The sequence below is a fragment of the Crinia signifera genome, chromosome 2 (genome assembly GCF_055691185.1).
Source record: "Crinia signifera chromosome 2, ASM5569118v1, whole genome shotgun sequence".
NCBI classification, from domain to species: Eukaryota; Metazoa; Chordata; class Amphibia; order Anura; family Myobatrachidae; genus Crinia; species Crinia signifera.
Window position 1 is genome coordinate 24,360,239 of NC_139218.1, and position 21,571 is coordinate 24,381,809.

Here is a 21,571-nt window from a genome sequence, read left to right on the forward strand (position 1 = left end):
TGCATATATATATATACACACATATATACATACATATATATATATATACATATATATATATACATACACACACAAGCAAAAGATAAACATGGAAAAAGTTTGCCGAATGAAAAAGTCGACAGTTTCTCACTATCGGCCAGATGTACTAAGCTTAAGAAGTGATAAACCCAACAGAAAATCAGCTCCTAACTGCCATGTCACAGGATGTGAGGAGCCCATTGGTTAGTGGTTCATCACTCTCCATTTTATCACTTTTCAAGGCTTAGTACATCTCACCCTTAGGGCGGGATGTACTTACAATTACCGTTGCGTTGCATCTGCTTTTCCGCGGCGCTTCCCTCTTCTCCCATGTACTAGTCCCTTGCTCCCTTGCTAGTCTACTAATTTCAGGTGCTGTCAGTAAGTGTAATTTTAGGTCTTCTGCTTGGCTGTTAACATTAATCATTTACAAACATGGTTCATATGTATGTATGTATGTATGTATGTATGTATGTATGTATGTATGACCTATAGAGATATACATACCATGTTTGAAAATCATTAAAATGTAATAGCCAAGCGGACGACATTAAATACACTTACTAAAAGCAGCTAAACTTAGTAGACTAGCAAGGAGAAAATATGCTCAGAACCGCGTATGCATAAAAAAGGTAATTGATACATCACACCCTTACACTTACGCGTTTTGGGACGATTTTACCGTAACGACGGATCAGGCCGAGAAATCGGGTGAAATCAGCCAAAATTGCACGTTTTTGAAATCCCATCCGATAGCGGGTCCCGTGCACATCCTGCTTGCACGTCCGACCTCGACTCGGACCCCCTCCTGGGAAGGTCCAAGGGTGGATCACATGCGATCCTGCAGCCAGGAAAATTCCCGGGCAGCTCAAGGGGGATTGGATGGTTACACACACACACACACTGCTACGAGAAGTCACAGTAGTGTATGCCCTAATTTAGACCTATTAACGATCTAACCACTTCCTCATGGAAGGAGTCTTATGCGATCTTGTGCACTAAACGAAGAATAAAATAAATAAAGTTGAAAGAAAAAAAAAAGCTGAAAAAAAAAACAAACAAACACATACCCTCCTCTTGTGTGACGTTGACTGTGTTTGAACATTTTGTAAGGAAGGGCCTTCTCCCCAAGGTTTTCCAGATTCCGAACAATGGCACCCTTTTCCATCAGAGTCTCCATCGTACGCTTCAGAGTGGCCACCGTCTCAGGCTTGAGAAAAAAAAAGATAATTACAGTAAGTTAAGTGATCTTACCAATACATGCTGCCGGCCTAAAAGACCAAGTACAATGGTGCATCGAGTGAACATTCAGTTTTCTAATCGGTGACGGATCTGCATAACGTGTTTTACCCCATCTAGCTTCCAAAGCTTTCCCATGCCCACAGACTTATTGCCAATGCACACGTTGCAGTCATATCCATATTTAGCACAATATACAACGCAACATGATACGCATGGACTGTAGAAAAATTTAGAAATCTCAGATATCACAGAGTCGGCCAAAAAGTATTCATGAATGGGTCTCGTAGAGGATGGTTGGGCTATAGGCTCAGAAAAGACCAGACCTGTCCAATTCTGGCAGAGGAACCTTAACCCTTTGAGCGCCAAGTGAATTTGTAAAAATTGGTGTGAAAATTGCCAAGCAAACATTTTTTATTCATCATAATGAATTATATAGGAGATAATTAAACATAACATTTTTTATTTGAATTTATATAACAAATGTGAGCAACGCTGGCAGTTTTAGCTGATATTTTGCGCATCTCTCACAAATGTTGCCACTCAAAGGGTTAATGTCCTGACAAAGGCATTTTCTCTTGTTATAGTGGCTATAACTCGCCCACCAATACCATTGCAACAGCTACAAAATAAGCATGCCAGAGAAGACCCTTGACCCAATGGCTTTTAAACAAATATGACGGCTACTACTAGGAGGATCTCCTGGGAAATTGATCCCAATTCTACAGCTCCACCCAAGTAAAAACAATATATTGAACACAAAACACAACTGAAAGTATAAAGTCCTCAAAATAGAATTAGATATTCTATAATATACATGGACGGAAGAGCCGCGTTCCTAGAGGTTGAGGGTAAGAATCTGTACAAGATTTAGGGTTCCTACAGAGTTTCTATAGGAAGCGACAAGGACCAAAATGATGTAAGTATTTAGATCCACTGAGTGGTTACTTCTTAGACAATTATAAAGACTATGGTTGATTATCTAGCGCACAGGTTTGCAAACTTAACCCCCAGGACCCCAACACGGTCCACGTTTTCCAGGTAATCTGTGGATTTTTAAAATATGGCGATCCAGCTGTTGTGAAACTACACATCCCACCATGCCTTACCACTGTGGCAAGGCATGATGGGACTTGTAGTTTCACAACAGCTGGAGGGCCATAGTTTGGACATGCCTGGCTTAGTACATCTGTTCCAGAGTCTCTTGGGGCTCATTGGTATAGTTTGTGCCTACTGGTGGTACTTTGAGACAATAATGGAATCTGCTCTGTAATGTTTTTGTATTACTCGAATGTTCTTTGATTTATACAGGATGAGTATCCAAATTATTCAGAAAACCATAGTCTCTAAAATGTACTTTAAAAAACAACAACAACACATAACTGGCACTGGGACTACATTCAAATTCAGTGAGATTGTACACGAACCTTGTTTCATGCACAAATAAAATATATTTGTGTGTATTTCATGTGCGAATACAACATAAATGCAAGATACCTCATTCATATATAAAGATATTCCAAAATAACAGAATAATCCATTTTCCAAAAGTGTTCTGGTCCCAAGCATTTTGGATAAGGGATACTGGTACTTGTGTATTATCTGGGCGCCCGATTTTTTCATCGCATGCGATGCGATTTTTCATTTTAAAGACCCGATTTTTAATTGTATAGTCACCCATGGGTCATTTCATACCCCCACTATCCAACTACACACGGAGTTGATTTTATATAGTGTGGCGAGCGCAGCGAGCCACCAAGCCCGAAGCGCAACGAGCCCCACGGGGGACGCGGATTACTTTACATGTATTCTGCATTCCCCCGCCACACTATATAAAATCAACTCCATGCGTAGTTGGATAGTTTCGGTATGAAATCACCCATGGGTGACTATACAATAAAAAAATGGGGTCTTTACAATGAAAAATCGCATCGCATGAATTGTATGCCACTATATTGCATGCGATGCAATACAATGAAAAAAATCGGGTGTCCAGATATTATACAAGTACCGGGATACTCAACCTCTACTGGCACATACTATAGCCTTTATTTTAATATGGTTTTCTGTGTTTCTAACATCTGTAGAACAGTCACCAACCCGTCTTACAGCTATAAACCGCTTCTTTCTGAGAATACAAACCTTTAATAAAGAATAGATCTCGATTAGATTGTTTTTGCTGATAAAGTCAGGTTGAGTGCTTGGAAACATTAGCCGTGGATACAGTACATCAGCTTTGCAATTTTTTTTTTTTTTTTTTCATATTTGGATTTTAAGGTCTAGAATAGATTATATCTGCCTATAACTGAATTTGTCTTGCATTCACAAGTTCCACAAATTACCAACCAATGGGGCAGATGTATTAAGCCTTAACAAGAGATAAATCCAAGGGTGATAAGGAGAGATAAACGTCCAGCCAATCAGCTCCTTGCTGACTTTTTTCAAACACAGGCTACATGGCATTTGGGATGTGATTGGCTGGACGTTTATCTCTCCTTATCACCCTTGGATTTATCTCTTGTTAAAGCCGAATACATCTGCCCCAATATTTGCAATTCAAAATGTTCTCTTACTCCCATATTATATTGTTATACTGTTCCCCATTTGGACTTTACAACGAAGCAAAGTCCACGGTCCGGCCATTCAATCTATCAAGCCAAGGAAGTGGGGAACCTAAGTCAATCTCAAGATACACTTTGGAGAATTTATTTTTTATTTTAGTAGCAGTAAATCGCATGAGCTACGTTTCTGCCCAGAACGGTCTCCAACTCCTCAGCCCAGTTATTGGCACGAAGATGAAAATGATCCAAAATTTGATTGGCGTAGGAGTGCTGAAGGTCTTTGATGGTTCATCTCTTTGTTTATTGCTTGGCAGTTTTGTATACTGCTCAAATGGACTTCACGGGAATGGGAAGTTAATGGGTGCAAGACCTGAAGTACAGTTACCTAAATCAAGGGCCCCAAGCAAGCTGTCCCTCCAAATTAACTTTTTGGTTTTCAGTGTGTTCTTTATTTTGCCGGTTCTCACACAAAAGAGTGGCTACCACTTTCGACGGACCGGTTTAAAAGACCCAGTTGTAAAGGAATCAGCCTGGAGGATGATTAGAATATTTACTGGTGCACATACTACAGGTGATACTAGGCCGATCCCAACAAGTAGATGACCCAACCGTTCATGTTGGCGAGTTCAGGGCTGCACGTGATCGGGGCAATGTCATTGAGCAAGAAGGGCGATTGAGGCAAGTAGAACTCCAAAAGATAGAGAGACAGGGGGAAATTTATCAAGCCTTCTAAAGGAGGAGGTGTGTCTCATAGGAACCAACCAGATTATACAGTAGCTACTATTTTATAGACTGTACTAGAGAAAGCTAGGATACGATTGGTTAGGAAACGACTCCACTTGTCATCTTTAAAAGGTTTAAACAAAATATCCTTCACATCGTGTGGGAATACTCTGGTGTCAAACACACCCGCAGAGGTTCAGACATGTAACTTGTGTTCCCTTTCTAGCTAATAATAAAGACCGATTGTATCTGGCCAAGATTTCAAAATGTTTTTTTGTAATATTCTAGGAGGAGGCGTTGATTATTCATAAACTAAAAGAACATGAACATACCTACTTCATGTTCTATCCAGAACATCTTCATAGCATTACGTAACAACTCTAAACAGCTCGGCAAATATTTCGGTTGCAGACAGAATTGTGTAACTGAAATGTCAGTCAACGTTCACTCTTGCAGGTTACTGGGACTGTAAGAAATTACCAGAATATTGCAAACATGATACAGAATGATCGTGTGCAAGAGATCAATGGGACTAGCATCACTGCATAGTGGGGCTGTACTACTATTCAACGGAATTTGGCAACCCCAAGTAGCGGGTACGATACATGTAGAACTATCGATCATGCAATTCTTTCCTCCGTAGACTCTACTGACCAGTATGTACAAAGACCGTCTGGCAGCGAATCAGGATGAAGCGCAATTATTCAGTTTTCACTTCCAGGTAGCCCTCATTGATGAATGTTGGGTCTGACTGCCCGCAATGGTCCACCAACCTGACCATAGAGAGATCCAGTGCAATACAGGACAGAAAAAACATGACCTGGGACAAATGGGACCTTGTATTCATTGTGCTGAGGACCGGGACTTTAAAATCAATTCAAACATTTTAGGATACATTTATTAAGAGGCCCTCTTCTGATGGGTCTTGATCAGATGCTGGTTTTAAAGGGCCAATGATATTAAATACAAGGCACAGTCATTAGTCTTGTGAGCTGGATGTGAGTTTCACTAAAGGGTGAAATGAAAACGTAATGACCTCAACGAATAATAACTGATAGGGGATTTCCTTCTAAAACAATGAGCGGCTTATTAAATGTAACCGTGGTGCCACAATGAAGACATTCTTGTGCCCAGCTGTGAGGGGTATGGTGCAGTCAGAGCTAAATCTGCTTGGCAAGATATGGAACGAGTCCCATAACTTGTGCCCAGCAGCTGATGCCCTTTATCGGGGCTGTGGGCAATGAACTGATAACGACTCATTGGCTTCAGCCTGGGCTTTTCCCTACAGCACAACACAATAGACCAGAGAAAGGGGCTTTCCAGATGCAAAAATGTAGGTTTATGCCAAGGCCTGGGAAAAAAAATTACTCACGGCATCACAATGGGGGCAGCTAAGTAGGACTCCCCTTATTTCAAACCATCAATCACATGGTATAGTGCTGCTACAGTCCCACAGGTATAGGATCCACTATCACCTGGCAGGTATTACCCAGCTCAACTATTCTTTACTATGGATATATATTTTTGTCAATGTGGTATCAATGTTTTATTTAATAATTTAGAAAATTATTTAATGGATTCTCTATTTTCAGTTTCAAAATGATATTAAAGCGGTGGTGTAACGAGCTACAATCTAGGTTGTGCAACTTTTTAACACGGGTCAAGTCCACAGTTTTTGCTATTCATATAAGAGAATTGTTGGACGTGAACGTTGATTTGTTTTATTTGTGGGAAATGGGGGGTTTGAACGTGCAGATTGGAATTTTACATTTTGCCCCAAAATACCATTTTATATTTGCCAAGATATACATGCTGGAATATTCAGCCCACAGTCAATGGTATAATCCACCATTGTTAAAATGTGTATTTTACAACAGCCTCCTATGGCCTCTATCAGCCTCCTACATTGTCCTTTTAGTCAACTGTTAAGGGCCCCATACATCAGCAATTAATTGTGACAATTTTCAGATATGGAGATGATTTCCACAATTAATTTTAGATGTGTGGGCTCCCCCTTTTGGCAATCCCAATCAAAATCACCAATCGATTGCTTAATCAGGTTTTTAAACATGTTTAATAATCTGGTATTATCTGCAGATCTTTTTTATGTGTGTGGGCATTCCCAATTCGTCTTCTTCATCTATTTACATTATGAACAGCTGAAATGACAATCGATTGGGCAATTTCCAGATATGAAGATGCAATCTTTAGATGGAAAAATCTGCCGATCACTGAAATAAATCTGTAATGTGTGGGCAAAGTCAGATAGATTGTAAAATCCATTTATCTGGCCAAAAAATCCCTGTATCTGGAAATCCATAAATTGTGATTGCTGATGTATGGGGCCCATTACCCTATTGACCACTCATTGTGGGGTTCAGGATAGATTTCACCATTGACTAAATTTAACATTCCGACACCCCCAGATTAGAGGTTGTACGTTCATTTCTAGCTGGGGAATCCGATAGCTACAGTACAAGTACCATATAAGAATATGGTCTTCCTTGGGTATAGAGTCTGGGGTAGGTCCACCAGCAGTCACAAGTCCCATCCTTGTACATGGATTATAGGTGTTTTATCTTTTTAATAAATACATGAAAATCAACATACATTAGGTCAACTACTAAAGGTCGACAGGGCTTAGCTGGTCAGATGACAAAGGTTGACAGAGTCGGTAGGCCGACACAAGCATTAGGTTGAAATTGTGAAGGTTGATAGTGAAAGAGGTCAAAAGTTTTTCAAAAAATTTTGTCCCGAATTTGACATGGACACCCTTTCTGTGTAGAGCGCTCGCCATGCTTTGGGCACGATTAAATTCTCCCACCGCACCCTGATGGATGGTGGGGTATGAAATTCCGCCTGTCGGCACAAGTTGGCTCCCAAAAAAAAAAAACAGTGAAAAATCATGTCGACTTTTTGACCCTCGACCTTCCCATTGACGACCTTCCGACCAAAGGTCAACCTTCATGAAGTCGACCTAGCGACCGTGTCCCTTACAGATAGCCATTGTGCTTTTTCTTTCATGTGTATGTTCGCTTTTCCTGCATGACAACACTTGCAGGGTTCTTGATGATGGTTTGAGTACAGAACGATCTGAGCGAGACTGATTAAAGGCTGAAGGAGCAAATGGAAAGACAAATGTCAAAGCAATTACGGCACTGCAAATCACAGAGCTTTACACGCTTGCTGCCCGACCGTAGACAGTCATTTTATACCACTAAATAAGGGAGCAGTGGTCTATGTATTAAGCCTTGGAGAGTGATAAAGTGGATGGAGATAAAATAGCAGCGAATCAGCTCCTACCTGTCATATTACAGCAGTGGTGTTCACGACCATACACACTTGGCAATTTTAAGCTGAAAGTCAGCAAGTGCATACGAGTCAATGATCCCCGACTAGCAATGATACACGCTTCCGCATGCAAAGTGGTTAGTCTGCTGGTTTTACCAGCATGTTTGGGAGATGATGGTTCTTTTTTTCAACCATCATCGCTCAGTGTGTACAATCGCTAGTCGATGATGGCTGAAAGGTGAGCCAGCATCAGCCCGGCCGCCGCCCTGCTCCCTTCCCTTGCTCCACCGTCCCACCGGGCTGTCAGTGTCCGACCGCTCCCACCCTTGCTCCATACAGAGCACAGTATCCGAATATACGCAGACTAGCAATCTGTTCTGAATCAGGCCCCTGCTCCCACCCTTGGAATTCAAACCCCGCCCATTATGTAAATAGCCTTATAATGAAAGATTTTCAGCAAAGTCTTTTGCCTCCTGAAAATCTCTCGCTCTTTGGGAAAATAGCTCAGTGTGTACGCACTACTTTGCCAAAAGATATATCTTTCACCAAAAAGTCTTTTAAAATGAAAAACTCCTAGTGTGTATGGGCCTTTAGGAGGTGGAGAGGAACAAGTGTTTAGAACCATTTCACAATGACCATGATGTCATATTTAAACAAGCTTTCAACGTGTCACACGAAGCAGGACAGGGCTTGTTCGCACCTTTCTAAACATTAAATAAATCTCATATATTTGGCTACATCTGTCACTCAAAGTGTGTCTGGAGATATAACCCTGGGTGGAGCCTCTGACTCACATGACAGAGAACCAGCCCAGTGAGCCCACAGACAGTGCCAGACACCCTCTGCCTCTCCATGTTACACAGCAAAGACACAGCTACTCACCAGACACACCAGGTGAGCGCCCCACACCTCCATACCTCCCAACATGACCCTCTCCAGGAGGGACAGAATGCTCTGTTTGTGGACTTCCATCTTAATTTATGATTGTCATCACCTGTCATTTTAAACAGGGTAATTGATAAGAAAGGTGTTTAAGCACAGGTGATGGTAATCCATAAATTAAGAAGAAAGTCCAGAAACAGAGCAATGTGTCCCTCCTGGAGAGGGTCATATTGGGTATGCACCTCCCCCCCCCCCCCCCCCCCCCCCCATTCAGTTTCTGAATAAGTATATGGATGAAGCAGAACTCACAGTAATTACTAAAATCAATAATTAATCTTGTTCATGACATTGATCGCTTCCTTCCCGTTTATGTTTCTGGCAAGTCGCAGAACTTTTGATTGTTTATTAGCTGTGATACATTATGTGTATTAATTTGTCAAAAATCAAACATTACATCACTTGTTAATAAAGTTTATTTTATAGTAAAGAAAAAAAAATTGTAAATGAGCGAAACCAGTTGTCTTACACGTTTTTTGTAAACCATAACGATAAAATCACCCACATCATCCAGTGTGTACGCACCTGTGACTCTACTAGTGCCGTAACAAAATGGCTGCCTTCACTACACAAACACCCTTCACATTCAGCTATTGCGGAGATAGAGTCATGAATAACAGAGAGCCTGTTCACGTGGGGCATGTGGTGAATAAAAAGGTTTTTAATTTGGCACTTAAGAAAACAAAGATTTTACAGGGCAAGAACATCAATAATACAATTATTCAGGTTTCTGTTAACGGTTTCACAACAAAAATCATCCACAGAGTTGAAATGGACAATACTGTTAACAATTCCACAGTATTAAACTGACAATAAAAAAAAATAAACGTGTACACATACAAAGGACTTATGTATAGCCAGAAAGGAGGGAAAAAAATTTATTTTAATAAGTCTTGAAAACTTAAAAACACCATGACCAAGATAATATGGCTTATTTATCAACAAGTGATAAATTCATCGTGAAAGAGAACTCCTTGCATATGATAAACAGTGCCCCAGCCAATCCGTTACGGTCATGTGTTTGAAAAATTATAGTTGTAAGCTGATTGGCTGGTGCACCATTTATCCTATGAAACAAGTTTGATCACCCAGGAGTTCATTGATAAACTGGCCCCAGTCTCTACTGAAATAACCTTGACTTATCAAAAATGTTGGTACAGAGGGCCTAATTTAGTACAGATCGCTAATTAGGGAATTCAAATATCTGTAAATATCGAGCGACAGCACCGTTCGCATTGCGCATGATTGAGGGCAAATAATGGCTAAAAATGCATTTAGATCATAAACGCAATATGGACGCAGTTTGGCAGGAAGCTGGTGTCTCTGGGTGGAAGCCTGCTGTTTTCTGAGTGTCAAAAAAAATGCAGGCATACCCAGGCGTTTTTGGGGAGAGGGTTGATGTTTTTAGATCTGCAAGTGGATATTGATTTGCGATCCATTAGCAAATTTGCACAGGGCGTTTTCTGTTTTTGTCTAGGCGGTGGCTTTCTACTCGCAGTCAACTGCAACTTCAGATTAACGATCCTTGCTGAATTAGACCCAAAAATTTAGCATACACCTGCATTTTTTTTTTTTTAACCTGTCATTCACAAGACACGTACATGGAGTATACAGCTGTTCAACTTGCCATTTGCTTTTATTTAAAAATATATATATATATATATATATATATATATATATATATATATATATATATATATATATATATATATATATATATATATATATATATATATATATATATATATATATATTTTATGAATATTCCAGTAAAACTAGAACCCAAGCTACTTTCATGAACTGTTTGGTCATCAGAAATTCTTACAGGTCACAATGAACAGCGTGTTCCCCCTAAACCAGCAATTCGATCTGGATTATAAGAAGGGTCAAAACCTCTGTATAATGGGGGACCCGACTTTGCGAAAGGGGTATTAGTAGCTAAACTCCAGAATATAAGCAAGGGAACCTGCTACTGTATTTTGCAGACTATACTCTGATTCGGGAACGGCAACCAATCTGCTCAGGAATAAGATTAGAAATGTTTTACAAAACAATAGGGAAGATTTATAAAACCTGGTGGAGAGATAAAGTGGAAGGTGATATTGTACCAGCCAATCAACTCCTAACTGTCGCTTTTCAAACATAGCTGATTGGCTGGCTGGCCACTTTATCTCTCTTCACCAGGCTTAATACATCTGCCCCAATGGTCCTCTACACATTCTAAAAAGGTATGGAACTTTCCCTTTAAGATGAAAGCTTAGATTACTGTACACATCTCTCTTTGGGCCAGATGCACTAAGCGTCAAAAGTGATAAAATAGAGAGTGATAAACAGCCAGCCAATCAGCTCCAACCTGACATTTTTCAAACATAGCCTGTGACATGGCAGGTAGGAGCTGATTGGCTGGCTGTTTATCACTCTCCATTTTATCACTTTTGAAGCTTAGTGCATCTGGCCCGTAATCGCTTATTTGCAGAGGCAGCCACAAATTTTTAGTCTGCGCCCGGACAAGCCAGTTCCTCCTACTCTGACCATTGGCGTCCAGTCCCAGCGGTTATTCTACGATCATAGTTTAGCATTTTAGTCATTATTGAAGATATAAAAATACAGAAATGTCTGATGGAGGCAAAATGTGGTGGGATTACTGTGCAGAACTGGATCCTCCAGTAGTGGGATAGTGTGTCCTACGTATCAGAAGTTACACGGCGGAGCTGGTGCACACTACACGAGAATCTTCACTTATAATGCACTATACAACCTCATACTACTATAAAGCTTTCATTGATGGCGTTTGTGCTTAACACAGAAGCGGCGTCACTCACCACCAGCACACAAAGATACGGTGTGCTTAATGGTTGTGCCTGCTGGACCTACCTCAGCCTGAAATGTATTTTATAGGCAACTTCTCAAAACCCATGCAGTCCCCTTTTCCTGCCTGGGGTGTCGCTGTTCACTTCGGTGCTTCTAGTAGTCTGGTCTGTATTGAGTAACAGGCCACTGTGATAAAGACACCACAGCAGACAGCGACAGCATAGGCAGGGAGGCTTTGTTATACATGCTAGTGGGGGTCAATTGAATGAAGATCAAGTATGGTCCAGCCAGTACCATAGGCAGGTGCCACTAGGATCTGGAGGGGGACGCCACACTTGAGAGACTGAAAAGTGTGGGGTTATGGCGGGCAGAAGTAGATTGAAGTTTTGCCTATGGTGCTGTTGCTTAACGACACATCCCAGCATGCCCTGCGTCAGTTTTACTATTTGGCTATGCTGGGATGTGTAGTTCAACAGCAGCTGGAGTGTCAAGGTTAGCCATCACTGCTCTATGCCAAGGTATCGCATGAAACATCACGTGATACATTTGAGTGATCTCTTTAGAATTTAAGCTTTTATGTGATATATATAACCCTAAAAATTGCCTCAGTATACTGTCCCCTGACTGAACAGTCTTTATTTACCTTGTACTTGTGCTAACTTGCCTTGTACTGTAATTTGTTATACAATTGTTTTAATTTTTTGTGCTCATTTATGTATTTTTAGGCGCTGCAGAACCCTTGTGGCGCCATTTAAATAATTGATAATATGAATACTCTGCCTGCCGGGGCGCACGGCGGCTGGATCGCATACAGTGTAATGCATGCAATCCCAGGCATGGCTGCTGAATACGGCAAATGCCAGTGGTAGCCATGACGATCTCTGGATCCCGCACATCAGATCCAGAAGTCAGTCAGATACAATATAGCACTTTTCACACGATTTAAATCAATGAGTCGAAATTGTGTGAAAAAGGGCCATATCGTACTAGTGTTTTTTTGACCTTTTGCCCAAAAATCAGTACACAGTGCATGGCCTTTGGTGCAACTTTGTCAATGAACAATTAGGCACTTAAATAAAAAGGTGCCCATACACTACTCCGACTTCTCAGAGGGGTGTATTGGTCATAGAAAATGACAGTGAATTTGATTGGTTACTTTGAGTAACACAATCACTTATTTTTAGAAGTTATAGTAAATCTACCACTCATACACTTTTGCACTAGCACAAAATCCAGTTTTTTCCATGTGATTGCACTGCCGCAGTAATCTCAATTATTGCTGGGTCTACCCGCGCTGCAACTCAAAAATAATGGGTTTAGTCGAAATTTCCCAAACTTCGCCATTACAGTCCAGGTTTCAGAGGATAGCCATGCTTGAGCATGAGAACCTCAATCAAGTTGACTGTCCTAAACACAAGCATTGATATCCTTTAAAAATCAGGACTGTGATGGTGACATTTGGGAAATTCTGGGCTAGGTAATGTGAGGACAGGCATGTGGGGTATTGTATTGATGGGAGAGGGGTTTAGGAACTATTGGGAGTGAAACGTCCCACTCCAAGGTTTTTACAACGTAAAAAAAAAAAATAATAATTTCTGTAGCCTAAAATGCTGGAAAGAGTATAATTTGATCCCTAGGAGTCTCTTATGTCCCATTGCCATCTTATCCTCCGTTGTCACTGCTAGCATGTCGACCCAGTAATTTGCCTTTTAACACAGGTTTTTTTCAGTGTGAATGGTTCAACCCGTGTTAACATTGCCAGGTCTCCAACCCTGCTTTTTACCTGGGTTGGAGACCCGGGTATGCCGACACGGGTTGATCAGTTTACACTGCACAAAAACCTGTGTTAAAAAGCAAAATTACCTGGTAGAACTGCTTTACCCGAGAATTTGCCTTAACAGTAAGAACGGGGGTCTGGCTCTGCAGTCCCCCATGTTCATCACACTGGCAGGCAGTGTGGACACAGTGTAAGAGAATTATTGTGCTCAATGGTATTATTAATAGTACCACGGATGTGTCTAAGGTTCTTACATCAGTCATTTAAATCTGACATATTGCACATGCATCTGAATGTGTTTTTGATAAGTTACATGGCTGATCATGATGAGTATGATTCACAGTGTGTTGGAACAGTACTCGTGTTACTTAAACCATTTTAATTGTATAAGGGGGGGGGGGGGCATACAATCCGAGGTCCACCTGCCAGTTTATCGGCAGACGAGAATCAATGTTCCGCCTATTGAAAAGGGGGCGTGTCGGCGAAAACGGCCATGGCAATTCACGGCCGTCTGTTTTTAAAGTCGGGTCCGTTGTCTCAAGCTGCCTCTTCAATGCTGTCGGGAACTACAGCATTTAATAGGCGCCCGTTGCTATTTCCCCCGTCGGAAATAGCAACGAGGATTGAAACTGGTCATGCTGAAACTTGTACTGCCAGCAGGGTTACACTGATTTAAACAACATTAGTACTGTGCCAGCGTAACACGGTTGCCCTAACTTTGCCCACACCGACTGACGGAAAGGTTAACAAACTCCCGGCAGCTTTGTACATCTAATTACAGCAGATTTGTGTTGCAATATGCCATTACATAAACCCTTGCCTTTTTAAGCCTTGAAGACAGATAAAGTTCCATACTCAGCTCCTAACTGTCATTTTACAGGCTGTGGTGCAGATGTAGGAAACAGCGATAAGGGAGGATAAGTGAGCCAGTGGAGAAGTTCCCATGGAAATTATAGAGGTTACTTCAGTGCTGATTGGTTGCCATGGGCCATTTCTCCTCCCCTATAGGTGGGTACACACAGAACGATTTGAAGGACAATGTGGGCATTCCCGATCGGTGGGAACGAACAATCGTTCAAATTATTCTGCGCATCGTTAACGATGCATGTACCCCCCGATCGTTAACGATGGTCTATGATCTAGGAAACGATGTCAGAACGCTTCCGGCATCGTTCCGTGTGTACGCACCTTATCACTGCTTCATACATCTACCTGTGTTTGAAATGAAAGTTAAGCTTAGTACTCACATAAAAATTCTGTATAATCCAGGGTTGCCGACTTTTTAATGCTCCTCTCCGGGAGAAGCCCGGAGAGGAGACTTTGCTTACCCGATCGGGGGGCGGGGCTTGACGGTGACGTCATTAAGCCACGCCCCCTCTACGGGAAATAGAAGAAATTACTGATATCCATGGAGGGGGCGGGGCTAAAATGACGCGATTGTGCCATTTTAGCTCCGCCCCCTCCTCTGAGACCCGCGGATTGCGGCATTTACATGCCGCGATTCGGTGGGTTCATGGGGGTCCCCCAGATTCCGGGAGGGTTGCCCACCCTTCCGGGGAGGCCGGGAGGGGGACCCGATTTTCGGGAGACTCCCGGGAATTCCGGGAGGGTCGGCAACCCTGGTATAATCTGTCTGGTGGGAACAAACCCGTGGTAATATATGGGAGCACATGGCAATCATCCATTCGCTCCCAAATGCTGGAATAAACTATAACTATGTTAAAATCAACATGGATTTAACCAATACGTCTGAACAACCATGGCCTGTATTCCAGCTTTTGGGAGCAAACGTTGGACAGAAATCTTTAGGGGTGTACCCAGATTAGAGTACTTTTGGGTTAATGGACTATAGCAGCACGGATGATATTAACATCTTGTCTGCCGGAGAGGGGAGGTGAAGCAGAACGTTTGCATTTACAGCTGAGCTGGTATTTATTTTTCTGTGAGGCCGCTACAAATACTGTAATAATAATGTCTCTGATCACCATAGCAACCACAGTCCCAGAGCACATGGTGTAGTGAGCAGAGATGGTTTGGAGCAGTGGTTCTCAAACTCGGTCTTCAAGGACCCCTAACAGTTCATGATTTTTCCAGGTCTCCACACAGAATCAGAGGTAAAATAATTAGCTCCACCTGTGATCCTTTAAAATGTGTCAGTGCATACTAAGTGCACCTGCCAGCTGACCTGGAAAACGTCACCTGTCAGGGGTACTTAAGGACCGAGGTGGGGAGCCACTGGTTTAGAGAACTGAACTCCGCTTAACTTTCCATTTAACACATTAAATGTGAGATTGCCGTTTTTTATGTGGTTTACATTTTAAGCACAACATTGAGATCAGGATGTAAAATTCTGAATAAAACTTGGGTACATTTAATACATTTATATGGAAATTTGAGAGTTTAGGGAAAAAAAAAAAAAAAAACTACAATAGGCCTCTCTAAAAAGCCACCACGTTAAAAGAACGATTAGTCTTTTATATTTCGAAAGATAATAAGCACTTTCCACACCAGCTCTCACTTTACACCCTACCGAGGGGACTGGCGCTCTAGTACATAACTTGCATTTGAATTACAAAAAAAAAAATTCAAAAAATATTAAACAGCCTGATGTCCAAAAATGTACGACATCTGCAGAGTTCTTAGTGCCTCAAACATCAGTCACTCCTCTGGTTCTTAGTGGCTGCTGAGGAAAATAATATCATTGTCAAGGCCCCTTCCCATAACTAGGCCTAGGAAGCTGCAGTGATCGTTCCGTACAGTCAGTGACTGATTCTACTCCCTACGAATGGGCCCTGCGAATGTACAAAGTGCAGGACGTAGTTATTTGTACAGCAGATACAACTAAATCTGACCCTCCATGTGCAAGTTATTTGACATTTTTTGCACCATGCTTGAATTTGCTGTAGGCACGGGTAATTTGGATATTAATATACCGATATGTCCTCATACATCTTGCCTCCATAGGCCATGAAGCGCGAGATGCCTGGTGTGAGTCATCCGCCATTTCCCATGCATCTCCGCTAGCGGCAAGTTGTTTCTCCCCCCCCCCCCGGGATAGCGTCTTAGTCACAGTGCGATGTGACTAGGACGCACCGGAAGACAGCACTGATCAATATGGCATGGGACACTTGTATATCTGGCTGGGACTGATTCTGTACAAGAAGCACAACAGAACTTTGCGTGTAAAAACTCACAGCCGCTGCATTGTAGCACTTTGTGCACAGAGACTCAGTTGCATTCAAGTGCCAAATGACTCAACAGAGTCTTCCGATGATTCATAGGGTTGCAACTATAGATGCATTTTTAAAAAAAAAACGCACACAACACTTGCCACTAGTGGAGTCTCACAGGACCTGGCGGGTGTTAAAGCAGTTGTTTGGAGCCACTGCAGCAATGATGTAGGGAGGACACATCTATTGTTTTATACAGCAGTACAAGACCCTGATGATCTAAGTAGGCAAAGAAAGAACAGATTCCTACCTGTTAATATGCTTTCCTCTACTCCACCATGGCAGCTACCAATGGGTTAAGTCCTGCAGGGTAGTATTCTGGAAAGGAAACAAAGAGAACACCTGACCCTACATAAGCCCCTCCCTTCTAGGCCTCAGTGTCTTGTTAAACAGCTTATAATACAAATACATATGGGAAGGGAACTATGCTGCCATGGTGGAGTAGAGGAAAGCATATTAACAGGTAGGAATCTGTTCTTTCCTCTACCTCCCCATGGCAGCTACCAATGGGTTATACCCAAGCAGTAATATAATGGGAGGGATATAATATAATGATAATAATAGGTTACTTCACCTTGTTCTCTTATGAATAATAATTCATACATACAACTGCGCTCAGAACCTGTCTGCCAAACTTCGCATCAGCTGAAGAAGTTACGTCCACTCTGTAGTGCTTCGCAAATGTATGCACTGATGACCAGCATGCAGCTTTGCAGAGTTCTTCGATAGATGCCCTCTCTTTTTCTGCCCAGGAGGCAGACACTGCTCTTGTAGAGTGGGCTTTGATAGCTACTGGAGGTTGTTGACCTCCTAACTTATACGCTTCCACTATACACGTTTTTATCCATCTGGAGATGGTCATTTTGCCAGCTCCTTGACCACGTCCAATTTATGCAATCTTTCTTCTTTACTGTTGGTCGGATTTGCGCAGAATGATGGTAACGCAATCTCTTGATTTATGTGGAAGGTTGATACTACCTTAGGTAGAAATTGGGGAGTAGTTCCTAATACTACCTTATCTTTAAAGAAATTAACGAACGGTTGCTTTGCCCACAGCGCCTGTAATTCAAACACTCTCCTGGTCGATGTGATGGCCACTAAGAAGACAACTTTAATAATCAACCATTTCATTGATATTTCTTCCATTGGTTAGAATGGGCTTTCTACTAATGTATTCAACACTAAATTGAGGTCCCATGGGGAGACTGGGGAATGAACGGCCGGCCTGATCCTCCTGGCTGCTTGCACGAATCTCTGAATATATTTATCTTCTACCAATTTAGTATCTAGCATGGCGGAAAGTGCTGATATCTGTACTTTGATAGAACTCGTAGAAAGGTTTCTATCTAGCCCCGTCTAAAGAAAGTTTAGTATCGTAGCAGTCTCAGATACCATTCTTTTTTCCCGTTTATAGAAAATCACATATTTCCTCCAGACTTTGATGGTATGTTCATGAAGTAGATCTCATTCTGGCTTTAAGCAATGTTTCAATCGCCTTACCTGAAAAAAACCTCTGTCTTTTAGTGTCCGGATCTCAGTAGCCACGCCGTCAGCTTCCAAACTTCCGGCTGTGCTCGCCACAGATTGTTCTGACCTATTAGTCTGTCGTAATTGGGTATCGTCCAAGGCTCGTCTATTGCCATCTTCACCAGCTTCATAAACCATGGCCTTCTTGGCCAGCATGGAATAACTACAATCACTGTAGCCTTCTCTTCCTTTATCTTCCCGAGAAGCCTGGCTATTATCGGAAACGGCGGAAATACGTACACACGCTCCGCGTTCCACTCTGCTGTTAAAGCAACCAGTTGCTCTGCACCTTGATCCCAATGTCTGGAGAAAAAACTTTGGCCTTTGCATTCTTTGCCGTGGCCATTAGGTCTATCTGTGGCATGCCCCACATGCTCACCAGGGTATGGACTGCCTCTGTTGACAGCTCCCATTCTCCTGGTAATATCTTATGCCTGCTTAGGCTGTCTGCTTGCAGATTCTGGCTTCCGGCCACAAATACTGCCGATAGACTGTTTACTCTGTGTTCTGCCCACTCGATTACTTTCGCCACTTCTGTCATAAGGGTAAGGCTTCTTGTGCCCCCTGTTAGTTCATGTATGCCACCACTGTCTGGTTGTCGGACCTCCCTACGACATCTTTTCCTAGCAGGTGATCCTGAAGGTGGGTACACGAAATCAGAACTGCTCTTATCTCTCTGAGGTTTGAATGACTACTGCTCATTTTTCGGGTCCAGACCCCCTGAACCATGTGGTGTCCACATACTGCTCCCCAGCCAGTCTGGCTGGCGTCGGTTGTTACTACTACTTGACTGGATACTAGGAATTTTTCTTCCTTGATTCAGTCTTTTCTCTTGAGACCATCAGTCGAGATCTTGATGTGCACCTTTTAATTAATTTGATTGTTTGATTTTTGTTTCTCCTGTCCCCGTTCCATTGGGTCAGGAAACAATTTTGTAACATCCTCATGTGGAATCGCCCCCATGTTACTGCCTCTAGTGCTGCTGACAGCAGCCCTATCACCAACATGCACGTTCCTGAAGACGTTACATTCTTGTTTTTTAGGCTTAGGACCCCTTTTCTTCATTTCTTTTTTGTGTGGTTTATTGCTTCTGACCTGCATCTTGCCATAATAAGGAGGTCGTCTAAGTACGGCCATATGGTAATTCCTTGCATTCTTAGATTTGCGACCAACACGATCAGTACTTTCGTGAATGTCCAAGGAGAGGTGGACCGGCCAAAGGGCAGGGTGACAAACTCATATGTAACATTTTTTTTTTTTTTTTTTATTCTGAACCTTAAAAATTTGTGGTGACCTGGAAATATGGGTATGTGCCGATACGCACCCTGTAGGTCTATTGTAGTCAGAAAAAACCCAGGTATGATGTCGGGAAGGATCGTCCTCAGTGACTCAATTTTGAATTTCTTTATCTGGACTTATGAATTTTATCTTCTCAGATCCAGAATCCGGAATCCGCCGGATGCCCCTTTCTACTACAAAGAACCTTGAGAGCCACCCTTCCTCTTTTTGATCCTTCTGTACCCCCCTACTACTTTTTGTGCAATCATTTTCTCCAAGCTGGTGAATAATGCTGCCTTCTCTGTCCGGTTTTGAGGGACAGTAGAATCGATCTGCCACGTCCCGGGGTATCTTGCAAACTCTATTTTGTACCCTGATGTCAGAATTTCCCGATTTGTCTTTGACAAAACAGGACCAGACCTGGCTGTACTGTACAGTCTGCCTGTTCGGCATCATTGGTAGTTCTGTTTAGAGGAGAACCTCCCTTTCTGGCCCCTTTGGCCACGAAAAAAGCTTCTGTTGGCCGACCAGGACCTCCTGAAGCTACTGCCCGGCCTGTAAGCCCTTGCTTCTTTAAAGTCCGGTGCTGAATAACGGACTGATCTGTTGAACGTGCCTCTTTTTGCCATGTCCTGTGGTAGCTAGACCGATTTTCCTCCAGAAATCTTTGTAATTATATCGTCTAGTTTGCTACCAAACAGGTACTTCCCCTGGAATGGCAGGGAGATCAGCTTCTGTTAGATTGCGTGTCAGCTGCCACGGCTTGAGCCATAAGGCTCTCCTAGTCACCGCTGTAGTCGCAATGGATCTGGCTGCTAATTTGACGACATCTAGGGAGGCATCACACAGAAACTCAACTGCGATCTGTATATTTGCATACTTTGACAAGTTCTGATCTCTTGATACCGTCTAATGTGTCAGACTCTAGGTCTTGACACCAAGACCTTAGCACCCTGGCGGTCACCGCTATGGCTGCTGATGCATTCATAAAGGCCCCCGAGGTAACATGTTTTTTAAAAAAAAAAATAATTTTTTTTTTTTTTTTTTTTTTTTTTTTTTTAATTATTTTTTTTTATTTTTTTTTTTAATTATTTTTTTTTTTTTTTTTTTTTTTTTTTTTTTTTTTTTAATATTTTTCTGGCCAACCTCTATCTCTCTCTCCATCGCATCCTTAAAGATGTTAGCATCCTCCAATGGAAGAATTTTTTAAAATTTTTTTTTTTTTTTTTTTTTTTTTTTATTATTAAATTTTTTATCTAATTTTTTTTTTTTTTTAATTTTTTTTTTTTTATAAAATTTTTTTTTTTTTTTTTTTTTTTTTTTTTTTTTACTTATTTATTTATTTATTATTTTATTTTATTTAATTTTTTTTTTTTTATTATTATTTATTTTTAATTTATATATATATATATATATATACATTTTTTTCGAGATTCTGGCTATGGCCGCATCTACCTTAGGGCATCCTACCCCTCATGGACCTGATCCGCTGCAAAGGGATACATCTTTGAAACCTTAAGTGGAATTCCCACCTTTTTATCCGGGTATTTCCACTCTTCTACTATCTCTTTAAGGATTTTAGATAGGGGAAACACCTTAGCCCTTTTTTTCTTATCCATGAAGAGAAGATCCTGTAATTCTCCTCCTCCTTGGAATACTCTATATTCAGGGACTTACGTATGAGTTCCAGCAAGATTTTCACCAAGACTGGATTAAAATCTGATTCATCCTTATCTTGGTTAATTTCACCTTCTTCTAAGTCTGCCTCCTTTACTAAAGGTTCCTCAGAGTCTGCAGACTCGTCTTATAATATTGCTCTGCTCCTCTTTTTAGATGATACTTTTTAGTTATATCCTCTTTAGTAACAAACGTGTCAGCTATTGCTGCTTCAAGCATAATTACTAGTTCTGACATATTCTGGGTTCCACCCTGCTGAACGTCACAGGTGGTTCCAATGCATTTGTCTGGGAGCAGTTAATCACACATAGTGCATTTAGCAGCATGGTGTATTCTGGGTTCCACCCTGCTGAATGTCACAGGTGGTTCCAATGCATTTGTCTGGGAGCAGTTAATCACACATAGTGCATTTAGCAGCATGGTGTATTCTGGGTTCCACCCTGCTGAATGTCACAGGTGGTTCCAATGCATTTGTCTGGGAGCAGTTAATCACACATAGT

General features: G+C 41.7%; 1 protein-coding gene across 1 annotated transcript in view; it reads right to left on the reverse strand.

Moving 5' to 3' along the window:
* The window catches only part of MRPS6 (mitochondrial ribosomal protein S6), a 38,710-nt gene that overhangs the window by 6,340 nt on the left and 10,799 nt on the right, over positions 1 to 21,571 (reverse strand). Inside the window, exon 2 of the mRNA XM_083171763.1 lies at positions 1,089 to 1,228. Within this exon, the coding sequence (XP_083027889.1) occupies positions 1,089 to 1,228 (140 nt within the window). The remainder of the gene's footprint in view (positions 1 to 1,088; positions 1,229 to 21,571) is intronic.